The 21,450-nt window shown below is 46.7% G+C and overlaps 1 protein-coding gene across 2 annotated transcripts in view; it reads right to left on the bottom strand.

Moving 5' to 3' along the window:
* cog6 (component of oligomeric golgi complex 6) overlaps positions 1–21,450 on the bottom strand; it is a 79,495-nt gene that overhangs the window by 18,213 nt on the left and 39,832 nt on the right. For both annotated transcript variants that reach the window (XM_033022248.1, XM_033022249.1), the window contains 7 exons: positions 17,598–17,709; positions 17,002–17,084; positions 14,543–14,613; positions 12,076–12,169; positions 9,269–9,397; positions 8,179–8,270; positions 6,031–6,095 (listed from right to left, as the gene is read on the bottom strand). In XM_033022248.1, the coding sequence (XP_032878139.1) occupies positions 6,031–6,095; positions 8,179–8,270; positions 9,269–9,397; positions 12,076–12,169; positions 14,543–14,613; positions 17,002–17,084; positions 17,598–17,709 (646 nt within the window). The remainder of the gene's footprint in view (positions 1–6,030; positions 6,096–8,178; positions 8,271–9,268; positions 9,398–12,075; positions 12,170–14,542; positions 14,614–17,001; positions 17,085–17,597; positions 17,710–21,450) is intronic.

Genomic DNA, 21,450 nt, shown 5'->3' with positions numbered 1-21,450 from the left:
ACATATAATGCACAAGTACGTAAAGAATCGCCACGTATCTGGCGCAGACAAAGTTACAAAGTACTCATTAAAGACTCGATGGTCCACCTTTGTCCTTCGTGACCCCCCCCGTTCCGCTAGATCCATCCCTGTTATCCGTCCCCCTCCTGCTGGGTCCATCCCTGTTATCCGTCCCCCTCCTGCTGGGTCCATCCCTGTCATCCGTCCCCATCCTGCTGGGTGCATCCCTATCATCCAACCCCCTCCTGCTGGGACCATCCCTGTCATCCGTCCCCATCCTGCTGGGTGCATCCCTGTCATCCAACCCCTCCTGCTGGGTCCATCCCTGTTATCCGTCCCCCTCCTGCTGGGTCCGTCCCTGTCATCCAACCCCCTCCTGCTGGGTCCATCCCTGTCATCCAACCCCCTCCTGCTGGGTCCGTCCCTGTCATCCAACCCCCTCCTGCTGGGTCCATCCCTGTCATCCAACCCCCTCCTGCTGGGTCCGTCCCTGTCATCCAACCCCCTCCTGCTGGGTCCATCCCTGTCATCCAACCCCCTCCTGCTGGGTCCATCCCTGTTCTCCGTCCCCCTCCTGCTGGGTCCATCCCTGTCATCCAACCCCCTCCTGCTGGGTCCATCCCTGTTCTCCGTCCCCATCCTGCTGGGTCCATCCCTGTTCTCCGTCCCCCCCGCTCCCCTCTTTGCAGCAACACTAAGCAACTCTAATCAGTTCAGTTCAGTTTATCGTCACGTGCTCCAAGGTACAGTGTAAAGGTGTACCTACCGATGGTTATGAACTCATTTCCAAACATGGCACATTATTTATCTTTGATTTAGTAGACAAATATTGATTCAATGTACTACCACAAAATGTAAGTAAAATTATAAAAATCAAGTAGCCCTTGCTCTCCCTCTCTCTCAATTCCCTCCCCCTTCCTAGTTCTCCGACCAGACTTACTATCTCCGACTACATTTTATCTCTGTTTTGTTGTTACCTTCCACCAACTGACAACGATCTATTCTACATTTTCATTGATCTCCATTCCCTTTGTCCTGTTTTCACACCTTACACTTCCTTCTCTATACACTTCCTTATCTATGTACCGCCCACTCCCCTGACATCAGCCTGTATAAGGGTCTCGACCCGAAAAGTCATCCATTCCTTCTCTCCAGAGATGCTGCCTGTCCCGCTGAGTTACTCCAGCATTTTGTGTCTAACCACGGAATGTAAGACGCCCAAACCACACTCCACAAGATTTTGCAGATGGGGTAATTCAGATGGGATTAGATCCTAGTCAGCATTGACAAGTTGGGTTGATTGGCCTGTTCCCATGCTTTATGACTCTATGAGGTCTTTGTAAGTACGTAAAATGCACGGGCAAACAGTGGCACAGCTGGTAGAGCCGCTGCCTCACAGCACCAGAGACCAGGGTTTGATCCTGACCTCGGGTGCTGTCGGTGTGGAGTTGCACGAAACGTTATTCCATTTATCCTGTATCTGGGCACTGTGGACGGCTCAATTGTAATCATACAATTAGGAGCAATTAGGAGGGAATTAGGAGCAACAGAGGGAATTAGGAGCAACACTAGCAAGTTTGCAGATGACACAAAGTTGGGTGGCAGTATGAGCAGTGAAGAGGATGTTAGGAGGTTGCAGGGTGGCCTGGACAGGTTGAGTGAGTGGGCAGATGCGTGGCAGATGCAGTATAATATAGATAAATGTGAGGTTATCTACTTTGGTGGCAAATACAAGGGGGCAGACTATTATCTCAGTGGGGTTAGGTTAGGTAAGGGGGAAGTGCAGCGAGACCTGGGCGTTCTTGTACACCGGTCACTGAAAGTTGGCTTACAGGTACAGCAGGCTGTGAAGAAAGCTCATGGAATGTTGGCCTTCATAACAAGATGATTTCAGTATAGGAGTAAAGAGGTTCTTCTGCAGTTGTATAGGGCTCTGGTGAGACCATATCTGGAGTATTGTGTACAGTTTTGGTCTCCTAATTTGAGGAAGGACATCCTTGTGATTGAAGCAGTGCAGCGTAGGTTCACGAGATTGATCCCTGGGATGGCGGGACTGTCATATGAGGAAAGATTGAAAAGACTAGGCTTGTATTCACTGGAGTTTAGAGGGTTGAGGGGGGATCTTATAGAAACATATAAAATTATAAAAGAACTGGACAAGCTAGATGCAGGAAAAATGTTCCCAATGTTGGGCGAGTCCAGAACCAGGGGCCACAGTCTTAGAATAAAGGGGAGGTCATTTAAAACTGAGGTGAGAAAAAACTTTTTCATCCAGAGAGTTGTGAATTTATGGAATTCCCTACCACAGAGGGCAGTGGAGGCCAAGTCACTGGATGGATTTAAGAGAGAGTTAGATAGAGCTCTAGGGGCTAGTGGAGTCAAGGGATATGAGGACGATCAGCCATGATCACAATGAATGGCGGTGCTGGCTCGAAGGGCCGAATGGCCTCCTCCTGCACCTTTTTTCTATGTTTCTATGTTTCATACATTGTCTTTCCGCTGACTGGTTAGCAAGCAACAAAAGTTTTTCACTGCACCTCGGTACACGTGACAATAAACTAAACTAAACTAAGACATTCTCTGTGTGACTTCCATGGCTTTCCTCCTGTTTTTATAATATTTAAAAAATCTAAAAATGTGAAAATATAGTCTCCCTCTCCCTGACACACAGTCTGAAGAAGGGTCTCAACCCGAAACATCACTGATTCCTTCTCTCCAGAGATGCTGCCTGTCTCGCTGAGTTACTCCAGCATTGTGTGTCTATCTTTGGTTTAAACCCGCATCGGCAGTTCCTTCCTTCCACAAATATTCTAATCATAAAGAAAACTAAACTAACCAGCTGGGCAGTCAGCAAGAGCAAAACAAAACTATTAAACAATCACATTCAAAATGTGGAACCAAATTGAATGCAACTATTTTTAGCTCTGCCAACCACTGACAATTCACAAAAGGATTCCAGTGGGAACAGCAAGTAGTTAGGAAGGCTGTATTTTTGTTGGTCTTGATTACAACTGAGTCAAAGTAATTCAATTTTTGCTGCAATTCAATAGAAGTTTCCCCTCTCACCTTAAACCTATGCCCTCTGGTTCTTGATTCACTTACCCTGGGTAAATGACCTATCTTTACCCCATGATTATATATGCCTCGATAAGATCACCCCTCATCTGCGTGCGCACCAAAGAATAAAGTCCTAGCCTGCCAAACCTCCCCTTGTAGCTCAGGTCCTCGAGTCCTGGCAACATCCTCATAAATCCCTGCACTCGTGTCCACTGAAGCATAACTCTGGGCCAGGGAATTCTGCAGATTTCCCACACTTTGACTCTAGCTGACCCACACATAGACAATATCTCCTCAGCTCATCCCCAGCTAGCTGACAAATTAGCCTGAAATTATGCTCAGGTTCCTAGCTAGAGTCAAAGTCATACGTTATGGAAATGGGTCCTTTGGCCCAACTCATCCATACCGACCAAGATGCTCCATCTACACTAGTCTTATTTGCCTGCCCATCTATATTACTAAAACTCTTCTCTTGTTTGTGTGTGTGTATGTGTGTGTGTGTGTGTGTGTGTGTGTGTGTGTGTGTGTGTGTGTGTGTGAGTTGTGTGTCATCTGGGCACAATCTGGTTAATTTCTATTTTCTTCCAAACGCTAGGCCAAAGCCTTCCCATTTTCACACATTCGACTCACATTTTTCCTGTCAAGGCAATAAACATCATCCCGTCGCATTCCCACCTATATTTCTGAACTTTTTAATCGTTTAAAGTTTTAAAAACAGCCCAAAAACTCACCCATTTCGGGAAAACCACCCAAGTGACGTCACAATGGACTTGCAAGGCAGGATGGGACACTCCGGGAGGGTGGGGCACTACAGCGCTCGCTCGCAGTGGCGGCCACTGCCGATGCCCGACGGGGAGGGTGGTGCTGGAGCTGGAGTGAGGGCCGGGCCCGGGGCTTGGGATGGGCCGTGACCAGGGCCAAAAAAGCCGCTGCCGCTGGAACCAAGGACGAGCCTGAGACTGTGGTCAGGGACGAGCCCAGAGATGAAGTCGGGGCCTGCACTATAGCCCAGGCGGCGGCCGAGCTGACGGCTGGAGTCGACAGCCAGGGCCTGGCCGGGCCGAGTACAAGAACCAGGCCGAGTTCCAGGCGCTGGTGCTGCTCCATGACCTGGGTAGGTCCTGGGTCAGGGAATGGGAGTGAGGAGAGGAGGAGGAGTAGGGAAAAGAGATGGGATGGGGAGTGGGCTGGTAGAGGGAGATGGGGGCGGGGGGGGGGGGGGGGTGGAGGAGATGGGGAGGGGTGGAGGAGGGAGATGTCCCCTCCCTTTCTACCCTCACCCTCTCTATCCCCCTCCCTCTCTACCCCCTCCCTCTCTACCCCCTCCCTCTCTACCCCCTCCCTTGCCCTCTCCCTCTACCCTCTCTGTCTATCCCCTCTTTCCTCTCTCTCTCTACCCCCTCCCTCTCTACCCCATCCCCCTTCCTCTCCACCCCTCCCTCCCTCCCTGTCCCCCCTCCCTCTCGATCCCCCCACCCTCTCTAACCCCCTCCCTCTCTACCCCCCCCCTCCCTTCCTAGGGATTGAAGAGGGAGGGTGAAGAGGAGGGGGAGGGAGTGCTGGGGGATGAGGAGAAATGAGCCGGGCCTACGCAGTTGGGGGCTATGCATGAGTGGTGCAATATTGCATTGGGGGAACGGCTTGCGTTGGGGGAACTGGCGAGTGGTGGAATCTTACGTTGGGTGAGATCCATGTGCCTGTCCAAGTATCTTTTAAATGTTGTTATAGTACCTGCCTCAACTACCTCCTCTGCCAGCTAGTTGCATTTACACAACACCCTCTGAGTGAAAGGGTTGCCCCTCAGGTTCCTATTAAATCTCTTTTTTTTTAGTTTACTTCAGAGATACTGCGGGAAAACAGGCCCGTCGGCTCACCGAGTCCGCGCCGACCAGCGATCCCCGCACGTCAATACTATCTTTCACACACTAGGGACAATTTATATATATACCAAGACAATTAGCCTACAAATCTGTATGTCTTTAGAGTGTGGGAGTAAACCAGAGCTCCCGGAGAAAACCCACACAGGTCACGGGGACAACGTACAAACTCTGTACAGACAGCAGCCATAGTCAGGATCGAACTCGGGTCTCTAGCGCTGTAAGGCAACAACTCTACCGCTATGTCACCGTGCTGCCCTTCTCACCTTAAACATATGTCCTCTTCTGTTCATTCCTCTGCCTTCTGTAAAAGCCTATCTATTCCATTCATGATTTTATACACCTCTGTAAGATCACCCCTCAGCTCCTGCGCTCCAAGGAATAAGGTCCCAGCCTGCTCAACCTCCCCCTTTAGCTCAAGCCCTGGAGTCCTGGTAACATCCTCGTAAATCTCCTTTATTGAAGCATAACTTTGTCTACACGGACAGAGTAACAAATTGGAAAATAAGTGAAATCTTTCCTATCCAATTGTTACGGTCGGCGTGCATGTGCGCACACTGGATGGACACTGGTTGCTGGACGTTTGGCCTCAGTCCCATTGTCCCAAACACCATCATGATACCAACACGTGTGGAGACACCGTGATCATATCAACATATGTGGAGACATTGTGACCATACCAACACATGTGGAGACAGCATGACCATATCAACATGTGAGTGTGGAATTCTCTGCCTCAGAGGGCGATGGAGGCCGGTTCTCTGGATGCTTTCAAGAGAGAGCTAGATAGGGCTCTTAAAAAATAGCGGAGTCAGGGGATATGGGGAGAAGGCAGGAACGGGGTACTGATTGGGGATGATCAGCCATGATCACATTGAATGGCGGTGCTGGCTCGAAGGGCCGAATGGCCTACTCCTGCACCTATTGTCTATTGAGACACCGTGAAGGTACCAACATGTGTTTCAACCATAAACGTAGCAGGATCTGTGTGGATAAACTGAAAGTCGTCACAAAGCCAATAGCCTCACTAAATGTTATGTCCGCGGGCGTAGTTCTACTTAATGTCAGATCAAACTCTTCTACCTCTGGCCGTTACCTTTAAAGGTCTGCACACTCCTTCAGTGACGTGTCCCACTATTTGCTGGATATTCTCTTCCACACCTGTAATCATAACATTGTGCTTTACATAAAAGTACAGCTTAACAAAGCTGTTGCAATACTTTCACAACAATGCACTTTTTAGTTTAGTTTAGAGACACAGCATGGAAACGGGGCCTTTGGCCCGCCAAGTCCATGTCGACCATCGATCACCCGTTCACACTGTTATCCCACTTTCTCATCCACTCCCGACAATTTACAGAGGGCCAATTTATGATTTTTTCATAATGTCTTTGGGAAGTGCAGTTAACATTGTAATTGGAAAGAGTACTGGACCGAGAGTATGTTGATGTGAATGGTTGAATTTAGTTCATTTAGTTGCAGCTTCATTTAGTTGAAGCTCTGGTTAAAACTAACAGTATTACTTAAAATTAACACAAGAGTTAGTGATATCACAGAGTGTCTTGCAGGGAGATTAACCATTTCATAAATGTTATAAAAATACATTTCTGAGCCAAACATTTTTAGATAGCTGCAGCAGAATTATATAAAAAGCTGTAAGAAGAAACTGTTCCAGTCTGATGAAGGGCCCGGCATGAAACGTCACCTATTCCTTTTCTCCTGAGATGCTGCCTGACCCTCTGAGTTACTCCAGCACTGTGTGTCTATATTATATTAAAAGCTGTTCTGAGCTTTTATCACTTTTAAAAGTGGATTTGCTAATGCTTCCGTACTTAAGAAAAGTACATACATGTACTACTGAGGGTCTTAACATGCTTAATGAATGAATGAATGAAAACTTTATTGTCATTCAGATATACACCTAGACACAGTGCACCTTGAACGAAATTTCGTTGCATTTGACTCTCCAATCAGGTAAATAGTAAAAGTAAAAGTGCTAGGTGCGTCCAAAAAAATGCCTCATGTGCATGGTTCTGTAAAATAAATATATATAAAACATTTTTTTTTTAAAGTGTCGATATTTAAAAAGTTCTAGCCTCGGTTTTGTTGATTGTTCAGTAATCTTATGGCCTGGGGGATGAAGCTGTTGCAGAACCTGGTTGTCCCGCTCTTCATGCTGCGGTACCTCCTCCCAGAGTTAAATCCAGTTACCATTGGTGTAATTCTCGCGTTCCAGACAGATTTTTACATTCTCTCATCAATTAATGGAACAGCTTGCCAGAGATCTGCCCTTATCAAGGTTTATCTTCCATACGCAAGTGGCCCAGAGTACAGTAAACCATCGCGATAACGGACCTATATAACAGATTTTGGTTCTAGCGGACCCAGGCTTCCGATGTACAATCCCCCCACTTCCGCCAGGTTACCTCTTGGTGGGAGCTTCCGGTCACAGGAGCGGAGAGAGCGAGCAGCATGAAGGTGTCATGAGTACCCGGCACGTCCCTGTAGCATCGCGTGTGAGTGCGGGGGCTCGGCAGCTTCCCGGCTTGTGAATGCCCGCTTGTTTAACCCCCACCCCCCTCCGATGCCACGTTTCTTCCGGCCGGCCTTGGGCTAAAATTTACCCGTCCTTACTCGGTTATAGCGGACAATCGGCAATAACGGACACCACCCCCATCCCCCCCACCATGACGCACCGCCCCCCCCCCCCCCCCCCACCATGGTCTATTACAGCAAGGGTTGATTCAGAGATAATGCCTGAATATAGAGCAGTGACTTGGACTTCACGGCCAGGCTTGTTATAATGGACATTTCTATTCACATCCGGAGAGACTATGTATAGACTGCCACCTGGTGTACTGAGTTTGACTTTTCCATCATCAAAAGGGAGCAGGATGAACCAGATTCAGAGGAGGAATTGGAGCATGTAATTATAATTCTGCGTAATTATAGCCTTACGAAATAATGTTCTGAAGCCAATTAACCTACAAAACCCACAAGTCCTTGGAGTGTGGGAGGAGACCAGATCACCCGGGGAAAACCCACGCAGTCTCAGGGAGAACATACAAACTCCATCCAGACAGAACACGAGGGCAGGATCGAGCCCGGGCCTCTGGAGCTGTAAAGGGAGCAGCACAAGCGCCACTGCGCCGCCACAAACTGTAAGATTGTAGAGACTCCAATCGTATGACGTTGCTGCCAAACCCCAAGAGGGGGCCGTCCACTGCAATGTGTGAACAATTACCTTGCAAAGTTACGAGCTTCAGCAGAGCCTCAAGATGTTCTTTCTCGGAAGCAGCTGCCTGGTGCAACCACGCCAACATGTCTCCAACATATCTGTTAGCACAAGGTTTAGCAGAGTTAGGATTAACAAACACAATGAAATATGTTCAATACAATTGACAATACAAGTGGCATACAAATTTCATAAGTTATAGGAGCAGAATTAGATCATTCGGCCCATCAAGTCTACTCAGCCATTCAATCATGGCTGATCTATCTCTCCCTCTAATAAGGAGTAAGTCATTTAGAACGGAGATGAGGAAATACATTTCCACACAGATGGTTGTGAGTCTGTGGAATTCTCTGCCTCAGAGGGCGGTGGAGGCTGGTTCTCTGGATGCTTTCAAGAGAGAGTTAGATAGGGCTCTTAAAGATAGCGGACTCAAGGGATATGGGGAAAAGGCAGGAACGGGGTACTGATTGGGGATGATCAGCCATGATCACATTGAATGGCGGTGCTGGCTCGAATGGATTACTCCTGCACCTATTGTCTATTGTCCTAACGCCATTCACCTTCTCCCCATAACCCCTGACCCCCGTACTAACCACGAATCTGTCAATCTCCGCTTTAAAAATGTCCATTGACGGCCTCCACAGCCGGCTGTGACAATGAATTCCACAGATTCACCACCCTCAGACTAAAGAAATTCCTCCGTACAATTTGAATTGTTTTCTCTGGAATGTTGGAAAATGAGCGGGAAGACAGGAGCGAAGTATATAAAAATGATGAGGGATCCAGGTCTCCCGGTTGGAAATGTCAAAGACTAGAGTGCATAACGTTAAGGTGAAAGAGGCAAAGTTTAAAGGAAATGTACGGAGCAAGGTTTTTTTTTTACACACAGAATGGTGGGCGCCTGGAACAGGCTGCCAGGGGTGGTGGAGAAGGCAAATACGATAAGAAACTTTTAGATAGGCATATGGATATGCAGGGGAGCGGTGAGATATGGATCACGTGCATGTGAATGAGATTAGTTTCACTGGGCTTCACATTGGGCTTGGACATTGTGGGCCGAAGGGCCTGCTCCTGTGCTGTACTGCGCTGAGTTCCGTACCGTAGAGGGTCGTGGGAGTGCATTTCAATGGGCCGAGGGGTCCCGCCAGGCCCACCTCTGGTGAGAGCGTCTATGAAACCCCGCACCACTGCGCTTCTCCTCGCCGTTCCAAACTCATCCAGTGTGTAGCTAGAGCAGGAAACACACACAAAATGACAAGCAGCAATGGGAAAATGGAAAAGGCAGAAATGAATTTGCATTAACGTTAAATGAGTAGTTATTTCACAACAGATTAGCTTCCTGAATTATCCCATTTACAGAGTTACTTTGTGGTATCATATATTTTTCAAAATGTTAACGTCTGGAATAATTGTTTTCACTTTAAACACAAAGTTTATCTGTGAGACCCTCTCTCACGGCTCCCCATTGGTCATTGCTCGTGCTCTTCTGTTCTCCCACCATGTTCTGACCCAGACACTACCACGGGCACGTGTGTTTATATATGTTCTGCACAGAGGATGCCTAACCCGCTGAGTTACTCCAGCAGTTTGTGCCTTTTTCTGTAAGCCGGCATCTGCAGTTCCTTGTGTCTCTATTTTACTGCTTCACTGCTAAATCTCCCTGAGGTAAGCCTACTTTGAAAAGTTCTCCTCCTCTCTCTGACGGGAGTTCTTAGTTTAGAGACGCAGCACGGAAACAGGCCACCGAGTCTGTGGTGACCGGCGATACCGGAGCACCCGGAGAAAACCCGTGCGAGTACAAACTCCGTACAGACAGCAGGATCGAACCAAGGTCTCTGGTGCTGTAAGGCAGCAGCTCCTCCGTTGTGCCACCGTGCTGCCCCTCTGTGAGACCCTCGCTCACAGCTCCCCCTCTTGAGATTCCTGCTGCTGTCCTGCTCTATGACCATGTTCTGACCCTGACTCGCTACCACAGCCATGTGTGTTTCCTCAACACTTGCCTGCGCCTCCTTCAAGCCCCGTGTGGCTTCCATCCCCAGTCCCAGGCCTCCCAGTTCAGCCCCAACCACCACCTACGGTACTTCCTCTCTATCCAACACAAAAATACTCTGCAGAAGGGTAGTCCCCTCCATTCCATTCCCTCCACAGATACTGCCTGACCTGCTGAGTCTTTTTCCCAATTGCTACTCTTCACATCTTTTATTCCACAAGTACTGTTATAAACTTAGTCACTCATGGTCAGCTGAAGTCAAAGGTGAAACGTCACCCATTCCTTGTCTCCAGAGATGCTGCCTGGCCCGCTAAGTTACCCTAGCATTTTGTGTGGAGCTTGCTCGCTGGTCAGTGCGTAAACACTGGGACCGGCCGTGAGGTAATGATGCTCGCTAACAATTTGAAGAAAGCTGCACTCAAACTTCAGTAAATCCCATAGCATGGACGTCCTCTTCCCACTGTAACTCCCCACTAGTTAGTAAGATCCCTGGTGTCAGGCAAACTAGATCAGCACTTAATCACCTTGACGGATTCTGACAGAGAGCAAATTTAAGAAAAAACATTACTGATATTTAAAATATCTTATGATTATACACATCATATTCTAACAACAGTTTAAACATTCATGAATCATTTTGAAATCCACAGTACTTTGAAATATATTTGAATTATGTCACATTCATAAAGTATAGGAAAGATGCCATTGAGTTGCAAAGAGCGCAGAGAAGATTTACAAGGATGTTGCCAGGACTGAGCTCCTGAACTACAAGGAGAGGTTGGTCAGGTTAGGACTTTAATCCTTGGAGTGCAGGAAGTTGAGGGTCGAGCTTATAGCGGTGTATAATATCTCGATGGGAAAAGATAGGGTGAATGCCCAGAGCCTTTTACCCAGGGGAGGGGAGTCAAGAACCATCTAGGTCAGCATAGATGAGTTGGGCCAAAGAGCCTATTACAATGCTGTATTGCTCAATCATTCTAGACTCACCAAGAAGCTAACATAATATTATATTGTCAAAATGTTACCACTCATTGCATTGAACAGGTGGCACAGCAGCAGAGTTGCTGCCTTACAACACCAGAGACCCAGATTTGATCCTGACCTCGGGTGCTATCTGTACAGAGTTTGTATGTTCGCCCCGTGGCCTGAGTGGGTTTTCCCCGGGTGCTCTGGTTTCCTCCCACACTCCAAAGACGTGCATGTTTGTAGGTTAATTGGCTTCGGTAAAAAAAAATGTTTAATTGTCCCTAGTGTGTGTGTAGGATGGTGTTAGCATACGGGAATCGCTGGTCAGCGCGGACTCGGAGGGCCAAAGGGCCTGTGTCCGCACTGTATCTCTGTAACTAAACTAAACAATAAATGCTATTCTTATCTCAGAAGGACCCAAGAATCTGATTTGAATTAGATTCAGAAGTCATTACGCTACTGGTGTGGTATAATTAGTGGTTAAGATTTAGACTCCCCAATATGCCAACTTGGTCAGCATGGAGAAGGTGGGCCGAAGGGCCTGTTTCCATGCTGTACAGCTCTGTGACTTTATCCAGAATGAAATAGTGAATTGGAGAGTGAAATTGAGAGATTGATAAAGATAAAAGAAGAGACAATATAATTCTAGGTTCATGCCTAGACCAATGGATGAAAACCTAAAATGTTATTAAACACGGTGCAATTATATAATGAGCGTTCTTGTTTAGAAAGCCTCGATGCAGAGTCATGTGGTGAAGACAACATTGACGTAGATAGACACAAAATTCTGGAGTAACTTAGCGTGACAGGCAGCGTCTCTGGAGAAAAGACATGGGTGACGTTTCGGGTCGAGACCCTTCTTCTGACTGCCTGTCCTGCTGAGTTACTCAAGCAATTTGCGTCTATCTTCGGTGTAAGCCAGCATCTGGGGTTCCTTCCTGCACACTGACTTGTAGAGTATAGGTCTGTCCTGGAGAGCCTCCATTGCTCGTGTTTGTGCTGGAGAAATATCACAGGTCTCCTGTGTCAGAGTTCTGCAATCAGCTGGAACAAAAAACAAAAGGAATATTCCCAGTGTTATTACCCATGCTTATGTTTTCAGCATTTATGGATACATTTTGAATGCACAGAGATTTTCTCTCTCGGGATAAGAGAATCAAGAATTAGAGAGCAGTGATTTAGTGATTTATAGGGAGAGGTTGGGCAGGGTACGACTTTACTCTTGGAATGCAGGAGGCTGAAGGGTGATCTTAGGGAGGTGCATAATACCACAAGGGGAATAGATAGGGTGAATGCACCTAGAGTAGGGGAATCAGAACCAGAGAACAAAGGTTTAAGGTGAGAGGAACCTGAGGAGCAGTTTTCACACAGAGGGTGCGGGGTTTTTGGAACGATTTGCCAAAGGCGGTCGTTGAGGCATGTACATACATAACAACATTTAAAATACATTTAGACAGACGCACTAAAGATAGACACAAAGTGCAGGAGTACGGGTCAGGTAGCATATCTGGAGAAAAAGGATGGGTGAAGTTTCGGGTCAGGAGTCAGAAGAAGGATCCCGACCCAAAGCGTCATTATCCTTTTTCTTTAGAGATGCTATCTGGCCTGCTGAGGTAGGCAGCACTTTGTGTCAATCTTTGGTATAAACCCAGCATCTGCAGTTCATTGTTTCTACATTTTGAACAGGTATTGGGGGTAGGGTGTTGACATGGATAGAAAATTGGTTGGCAGACCGGAAGCAAAGAGTAGAAGAATGGCAGGCAGTGGCGAGTGGAGTGCCGCAAGGCTCGGTGTTGGAGACGCAACTATTTACCATATATATTAATGATTTGGAAGAGGGAATTAAGAGCAACACTAGCAAGTTTGCGGATGACACAAAGCTGGGTGGCAGTGTGAACTGTGAAGAGGATGTTAGGAGGTTGCAGGGTGACCTGGACAGGTTGAGTGAGTGGGCAGATGTGTGGCAGATGCAGTATAATATAGATAAATGTGAGGTTATCCACTTTGGCGGCAAAAACAAGGGGGCAGATTATTATCTCAATGGGGTTAGGTTAGGTAAGGGTGAGGTACAGCGAGACCTGGGTGTCCTTGTACACCGGTCACTGAAAGTTGGCATGCAGGTACAGCAGGCAGTGAAGAAAGCTAATGGAATGTTGGCCTTCATCACAAGAGGCTTTCAGTATAGGAGTAAAGAGGTTCTTTTGCAGTTGTATAGGGCTCTGGTGAGACCACATCTGGAGTATTGTGTTCCGTTTTGGTCTCCTAATTTGAGGAAGGACATCCTTGTGATTGAGGCAGTGCAGCGTAGGTTCACGAGATTGATCCCTGGGATGGCGGGACTGTCATATGAGGAAAGATTGAAAAGACTAGGCTTGTGTTCACTGGAGTTTAGAAGGATAAGCGGGATTCTTATAGAAACATATAAAATTATAAAAGGACTGGACAAGCTAGATGCAGGAAAAATGTTCCCAATGTTGGGCGAGTCCAGAACCAGGGGCCACAGTCTTAGAATAAAGGGGAGGTCATTTAAGACTGAGGTGAGAAAAAACGTTTTCACCCAGAGAGTTGTGAATTTGTGGAATTCCCTGCCACTGAGGGCAGTGGAGGCCAAATCACTGGATGGATTTAAGAGAGAGTTAGATAGAGCTCTAGGGGCTAGTGGAGTCAAAGGATATGGGGAGAAGGCAGGCACGGGTTATTGATAGGGGACGATCAGCCATGATCACAATGAATGGCGGTGCTGGCTTGAAGGGCTGAATGGCCTCCTCCTGCACCTATTTTCTATGTTTCTATGTGTATTGATAGGAAAGGTTTAGAGGGATAGGGTCAAAGTGTCTAGCCTAGATGGGGTACCTTGGTCAGCATGGACGGATTGGGCTAAAAGTCTCGTTTCCATGCTGTCTTGCTCTATATCTGTATGCTTTCCAAGGGCCTCTCCCACTTACGCGACTTTTTTGGCGACTGCCGGCACCCGTCATAGGTCACCGAAAATGTTCAACATGTTGAAAATTCTGCGGCGACCACAAAGACACTACGTCTCTTTGGGTGACTAGGAGACTTCTCACGACCATAGAGGCGACTCCTTGGCGACATGTCGTGGGTTTCGCGGGGTAACACCCGCGACATGTCGCCAGTGGGTCGCCTGTATGGCTGATGAGTGTCACATAAACAATTATCCCAAACTTAATCCAAAAAAAGGCCAGCTGGAATAAAACAATTTAATTTAAGCAGTACCAGAAATGGAAAAAAAGCCTTTAATACAAAAATATTTTTTATATGTTCAAGTTAATATTTATGTCAAAGCATTAAATAGCAATCACTTTACAAATCTCTGACAACAATGTTCTTGATGAATTGTGTTTACTTCAATCAAAAGCCATCCTTCACTTCAGAAATACCTTCTAACAGCAGACATACCTTGTGCCCATCTGTAGAGTTTTTCATATGATGTCTCTTGGAGAAGGGCCATCTGTTCCATAATTTCCAAACTTTAAAACACAGAAAGGAATTAACAATCATTGGTATTGTGTTTTTAACTTTGTCTATTCTGCGGACACAGTACTGCCGGAGAAGCACGACATTTTCATGCAAAAACATTCACTGCATGATAACTCAAACGCCCAGGGACAAAGGAGACTACAGAGAGTGGTGGACACTGGGGATGGTACTGACCTCCCCACCATCGAAGGTCCATCACAGGTACTGACCTCCCCACCATCGAAGGTCCATCACAGGTACTGACCTCCCCACCATTGAAGGGTCATCACAGGTACTGACCTCCCCACCATCGAAGGGTCATCACAGGTACTGACCTCCCCACCATCGAAGGTCCATCACAGGTACTGACCTCCCCACCATCGAAGGGATCCACATGGCTGGAAGTGTCTGTGTTCCACATGTATATGGAGTGTGTGAGGTTGCAGCCCCTATTCCAATATCTAATGGGGCTGCTCCTGGTTGAACTTCACAGCCCCCATCCTCATCTTTGGACACCCTGTGTGTAGGAGAGAGGGTAGGGCCGAACATGTCCTGGTTGGGTTGCTCCTGGGCCTGGCCAGTCTGGACATCCGCGGGTCACGGCGCCAGGCAGAAGAGGGCTTTATCCAAACCGACTGCCTGCCCCTTTTCCAGGGTTACGTCCGCGCCCGGGTGGTACTTGAGAGGGACAACGCGCTATCCACGGGCGCCCTGGGGATTTCAGGGACCACTGGGCACCGTGTGGGGTGGAAGTCACCCTCAATAAGGATTGTAATATAGTTGTATAGTAGTTTATTTAATATATTTGTTTGTATTATATTATGGTGGTGTTGATTTTGTTTTGAGTTATTTTGTACTAAATATTATTGTTAATAATTGATTAAATTATATTTGAGCCAGCACCGCCATTCAATATGATCATGGCTGGTCATCCAAAATCACTACCCCATTCCTGCTTTTTCCCATATCCCTTGATTCCGTTAGCCCTAAGAGCTATATCTAACAGCTATATTACAATCCTAAGAGCTATATCTAACTCTTTCTTGAAAACATCCAATGAATTGACCTTCACTGCCTTCTGAGGCAAAGAATTCCACAGATTCACAACTCTCTGTGTGATAACGTTTTTCCTCATCTCAGTCCTAAATGGCCTACCCCTAAACTGTGACTCCCAACATCCGGAACATTTTTCCTGCATCTAGCCTGTCCAATCACTTAAGAATTTTATATGAATGATGGGCACTCTGTATCTCCCTCTAGGCACTACCTATCGTACTTGAATTTGGTTCATATATGATAATATCTGTTCTGATTGGATAGCATGCTAAACAAAACTTTTCACTACCTTGGTACACGTAAAGCACTCGACAATTTTCACGATGACTAAAATGGACAAATTGTGAAATTCAAAGAATAAAACTTCAATATTGTCAGAAATTTCTCATATTGCATTATTCAGAGGTGAAAGACCTTGAATATCCTTATTGAAAATTCATCTGTGGTGTTTGATTGTTTAGTGGGAAAGTGGTTAATGTTATTAAAACTTTCTGTTCATGAACCAGAGAATGTATTCTGCCCACCGTCATCTCCCCTCCGTCATCTTCCACCCACATCCCGCCCTCCAGCTTTACATTCCACTCCTCCTCTTCTCGCCTTATCTGACACCCCTTTGTCACTTCAAGGGCTGTCCCACTGCGGCGACCTAATTGGCGAGTTTAGAAGAGTTTAGGAGAGTTTGAAAAAGTGTCATGTTGAAGACCTCCTTCGACTATGTAGAAGACCTCCTTCGACCTCCTTTGACTACGATGAAGACTAGCTTCGACTAGCTTCGGTAAAATTGGACACCGAATAGTGGAGAGCGAAGACGACCTCCTTCGATCTCCTTCGATCTCCTTCGACCTCCCTTCGACTATGTTGAAGACTATCTACGATTACCTTTGATTACCTTCAACTACCCTCGATTACCTACGAATAACATGCCGACCTACTTCGACTAAACCTACGAGTAAAAAAACTATCGATTTTTTCCATGCCGACCTTTTTTTACTCGCGGGCATTTTTCATTGAAAAATACGCCGCGACCTAGCTGAGGCCTCGAGTACGCGGGGACTACTCTCGAGCATGAAGGAGAGTTACAAAGACCTCCTAGGACCTCGTGTCGACCATGTTGCGAGTATGGGTCGAGGGCAAATCTTCTAAACTCGCCAATTAGGTCGCCGCAGTGGGACAGCCCCTTCACTTCACCCTTCTGCTAATCATGCCTTCACCTGTATCCACCAATCACTTGCCAGATTTACATCTCTCAAAGGTTCCCAGTTCAGATGCAATGTCGTGCAACTGCACCAAGTCATTTGGCAATTCAAGATTCCCGTGGAGGAACGGTGAAGAATACCCCTTACCCTGCAGTTTGTTGGTTTGTTCGTAACAGAACCTTCACATCGTTGTGTATTAGCTTCACTTTTCCCAGTGCTTTGAAGAAGTTCTAAAATATAAAAATAAACGTAGCACAATTTTGTACGTGTCGTCATTCATTCATTCACTCATCATCGTTGAAAACATTAGCGACGCAGCGGTGCTGGTTTCCGACTGGAACGGTGACGGACGCACCACACATCTCTGCCCTCCAGTTCCTGCAGACTTCCGCCGTTGGAGGTACAGGGTTTTGGTGTGTGTGCTTTATCATCGTTCCTTACAATGCTATGTACGACAGTGATCGCAACTACTACTGAAGTGTGAATGGCCGTTGGCTCGCTAGAAGCTTGTCCGCCCTTTGGCAGGTCTTGTTTTTGGTCCTGCTGGGGGTCCACAGCCCCTTCCTCGTCTGGCAAACCAGGTGGGGGAGACGGTTTAGTCACCGACTATCCGACCATGGAGCAGGTAGCACGGGATTACATGGTACCCGTGGCAGTGGGAACTCCCCCTGACCTGTAGGTGTTGTGTAGTGTACATGTAGTGCTTCTGCTAAATATCAGGATGCTTATGGCATCTAGGTTACCTCTGTAATGGGACCCTCTCTTGGGCCTCGAAGAATGTTCAGCTCATCTGCATTTAGTTGAAACTTGGACAAGAAAGCATCCACCACCTCAGACCGGATCTCCAAACGCTGACTGCAAATTAAAATTAAAAGCCCAATCAGACGACACGATCTCTGATTTCCTAGAGATTAGGCATACTGTGTGGGGGCGACACGGTGGCGCAGCGGTAGAGCCTCTGCTTCACAGAGCCAGAAACCCGGGTTCGATCCTGACTATGGGTGCCGCATGTAGAGTTTGCTCATTCTCCCTGCGACGGAGTGGTTTTCTCCAGGGTGTTCTGGTTTCCTCCCCCACTCCAAATGCGTGGAGGTTTGTAGGTTATTTGGTTTCTGAAAATTATCTCAAATGTGTGCCTGTGATTGTTGGTCGGTGCAGACTCGGTGGGCCAAAGGGCCTGTTTCCACACTGTATCTCTAAACAAAGCTGAACTAAACTTTAGATAGAGCTCTTGGGACTAGCGGAATCAAGGAGTATGGGGAGAAGGCAGGCACGGTTTACTGATTGTGGATGATCAGCCATGATCACAATGAATGGCGGTGCTGGCCCGAAGGGCCGAATGGCCTGCATCTATTTTCTGTTTCTGTTTCTATATAATATCAAGCCTTCAGCACAATTGCCACACAAATAAACAACAGTTTACCTAGACTCGAGGGCCTGAGCAACAGGGAGAGGTTGAGCAGGCTTGCACTTTATTCCTTGGAGCGCAGTTCTCTGAGGAGAGATCTTATAGAGGTGTATAAAATCTTGAAGGGAATAGAAAGGGTAAATGCAGAGTTCTTAACCCAGGGTTGTGGAATCAACAACTATAGGGCATAGGTATAAGGTGAGAGGAGAAAGACATATGGCTCTTGTGAGAAGATCTAAATATATTTTGAAGGATTAATTAAAACAAAGAACAATAACGTGGAAATTATGGCAGCAAACGGTAAATACGATGGATAGTTTATCTATTTTCAATATTGACAGAATATGAATACTGAAGGCAGCCATTACCGAGTCATAGAGTGATACAGTGTGGAAACAGGCCCTTCGGCCCAACTCGCCCACACCGGCCAACAATGTCCCAGCTACACTAGTCCCACCTGCATGCGCTTGGTCCATATCCCTCCAAACCTGTCCTATCCATGTACCTGTCCAACTGTTTCTTAAACGATGGGATAGTCCCAACCTCAACTACCTCCTCTGGCAGTTTGTTCCATACCTGTGTGAAAAAGTTACCCCTCGGATTCCAATTAAATCTTTTCCCCTTCACCTTGAACCTATGTCCTCTGGTCCTCGATTCCCCTACTATGGGTAAAAGAGTGCATCTACCCGATCGATTCCTCTCATGATTTTGTATACCTCTACAAGAACTCCCCTCATCCTCCTGCGCTCCATGGAATAGAGACCCAGCCTACTCAATCTCTCCCTATAGCTCACACCCTCTAGTCCTCGTAAATCGTTTCTGAACCTTTTCAAGCTTGACAATATATTTCCTATAACATAGTGCCCAGAACTGAACACAATATTCTAATTGCGGTCTCACCAACGTCCTATACTGTCTGACTGAGTGAGTGTCTGACTGTAAACGACTGTAGAGCACTGGGAATAGCCAGCATTGTGTACAGCAGAATATCAGTCTGCTTTGGCTTGAGTGTTGATTTATAACATGTATGGGCATAAAGATTCCAAAAGGTGGCAGCAACAATCAGCGCATCACCATTAATTCTCCTATACAAAACATCGATTGAGCAGATTCGGCATGTCGACAAATACTCGATTGAACTTCTCCAAGTGTACGGTAGAGAGCACACTGACTGGTTGCATCACGGCCTGGTTCAGTAACTCAAACGCCCAGGAACAAAGGAGGCTACAGAGAGTGGTGGACACTGCCCGGTCCATCACAGGTACTGACCTCCCCACCATCGAAGGTCCATCACAGGTACTGACCTCCCCACCATCGAAGGGATCTACAGGAGGCGCTGCCTCAAAAAGGCAGCCAGCATCATCAAAGACCCACACCACCCTGGCTATGCTCTCATTTCGCTGCCACCATCAGGAAGAAGCGAATCTTCCATCAGGAGCCTGAAAACCGTGACCTCCAGGTTCAAGAACAGCTTCTTCCCAACAACCTTCAGGTTCTTGAACACTGCACAACACTCAGCAACTATGATCTTCTGTGGACTGTGTCTTTGGTTGCACTACGGACTTCAGTTTGCACTATTATGTTTACCTAGTATATCATGATTATTTATTTATTCTGCTATTGTTACTTATATATTTATCTGTATGTTATTTTGTTGATGGGCCTGTTTGGCTACAGCAAGTAGGAATTTAATTGTTTTAGTGTCAGTACATACTAAACACTCTTAATAATTTGTCCAAAATATCACGTACAAAATTGAATTTTCACTGAGAGAAGCCTTCAATTCTTAAATCTCTATTTTCTTCATATCCTCCTCTCTTCTTCTAATGGCAATTGTGTAGATGTATATCAAACACTAGAGGGCAGAGCTTTAAGATGAAAGGGACAAAGTTTAAAGGAGATGAGTGGGGCAAGTTTTTTTGTTACAGAGAGGGTCGTGTGTACCTGGAACCTGATGCAGGGGATTGATGTGGATACTTCAGTGGCATTTAAGAAACATTTGGACAAGCACATGGATATACAGGGAACGGAGGGATATGGATTATCTGCAGGTAGATAAGAGTCGGTCTTGGCATCATGATCGGTGCAGACATTGTGGGCCTGAAAGGCCTGTACCTGTGCTGTACTGTTCTATAGACACAAAATGCTAGAGTAATTCAGCATAAAGTCTGAAGAAGGGTCTCGACCCGAAACGTCGCCTATGTCTTCGCTCCATAGATGCTGCCTAACCCGCCGAGTTACTCCAGCATTTTTATCTACCTTTTCCAGCATCTGCAGTTCCTTCCTAAACAGAGTAATTCAGCAGGTCAGGCCGCATCTTTGGAGAAAATAGGTGATATAGGTGAAAACACATAACCTCAGGACGGGTGGAGCCCACAATGGTCCATTGTTGGTTGGGAAAGATGTGATAACGACAGCGATACAAGGATGCAAACAGTGGAACTAGGGCTGATCTTTTGAGGTATATCACATCTGAGTGGGATAGATGTGTGAATGCACAGAGTATTTTACCCAGGGTCGGAGAATCATGAACCAGAGGACATAGGTTTGAGGTGAGAGCGGAAAGATTTAAGGGGCAACCAGAGGATGATGGGATATGGGCCATACGTGGGACTGGTGTAGACGGGGCATCTTGGTCAGCATGGGCAAGTGGGACCGGACGGCCTGTGTCCGTGCTGTATTATTCTATGACTCTGTAGTAAGGACAGATTAGTCGGGCCACTACACCTTTCTGAACGTTACACATGATGTTCTTACACAATTGCTTGCACCTTTAAGCATGGGTACCATGTCATCCCGTGCTACCTGCTCCATGGTCGGATAGTCGGCGACTAAACCGTCTCCTCCACCTGGTTTGCCAGGTGAGGAGGGGGCTGTGGACCAAAAACAAGACCTGTCAAAGGGAGGATGAGCTCCTCACACTTCAGTAGAAGTCGCAATCACTGTCGTACAAATCATTGTAAGGAGTGAAGAAAAACATGAAATGTAATTCTCACTCTCCTTGCTTCTCAAAAGAGAAGTTACTTCTTTAAGCAGGATTAACACATTGAATATGCTGGTAATTTTAAAAAAAGATCACCAAAATATTCCCACAATTCTCCATCGCTCTCATTCAATAAATTCAAAGCTGAGACAGAAGTTTTCAGTGAGAGAATATTAGTGGCAATGGGGAATGGACAGGGAGGAGT

The sequence above is a fragment of the Amblyraja radiata genome, chromosome 6 (genome assembly GCF_010909765.2).
Source record: "Amblyraja radiata isolate CabotCenter1 chromosome 6, sAmbRad1.1.pri, whole genome shotgun sequence".
In the NCBI taxonomy this organism is placed as follows: Eukaryota; Metazoa; Chordata; class Chondrichthyes; order Rajiformes; family Rajidae; genus Amblyraja; species Amblyraja radiata.
Note: the sequence above shows the minus strand (reverse complement) of the source record. Positions and strands in the feature narration are given on the sequence as shown.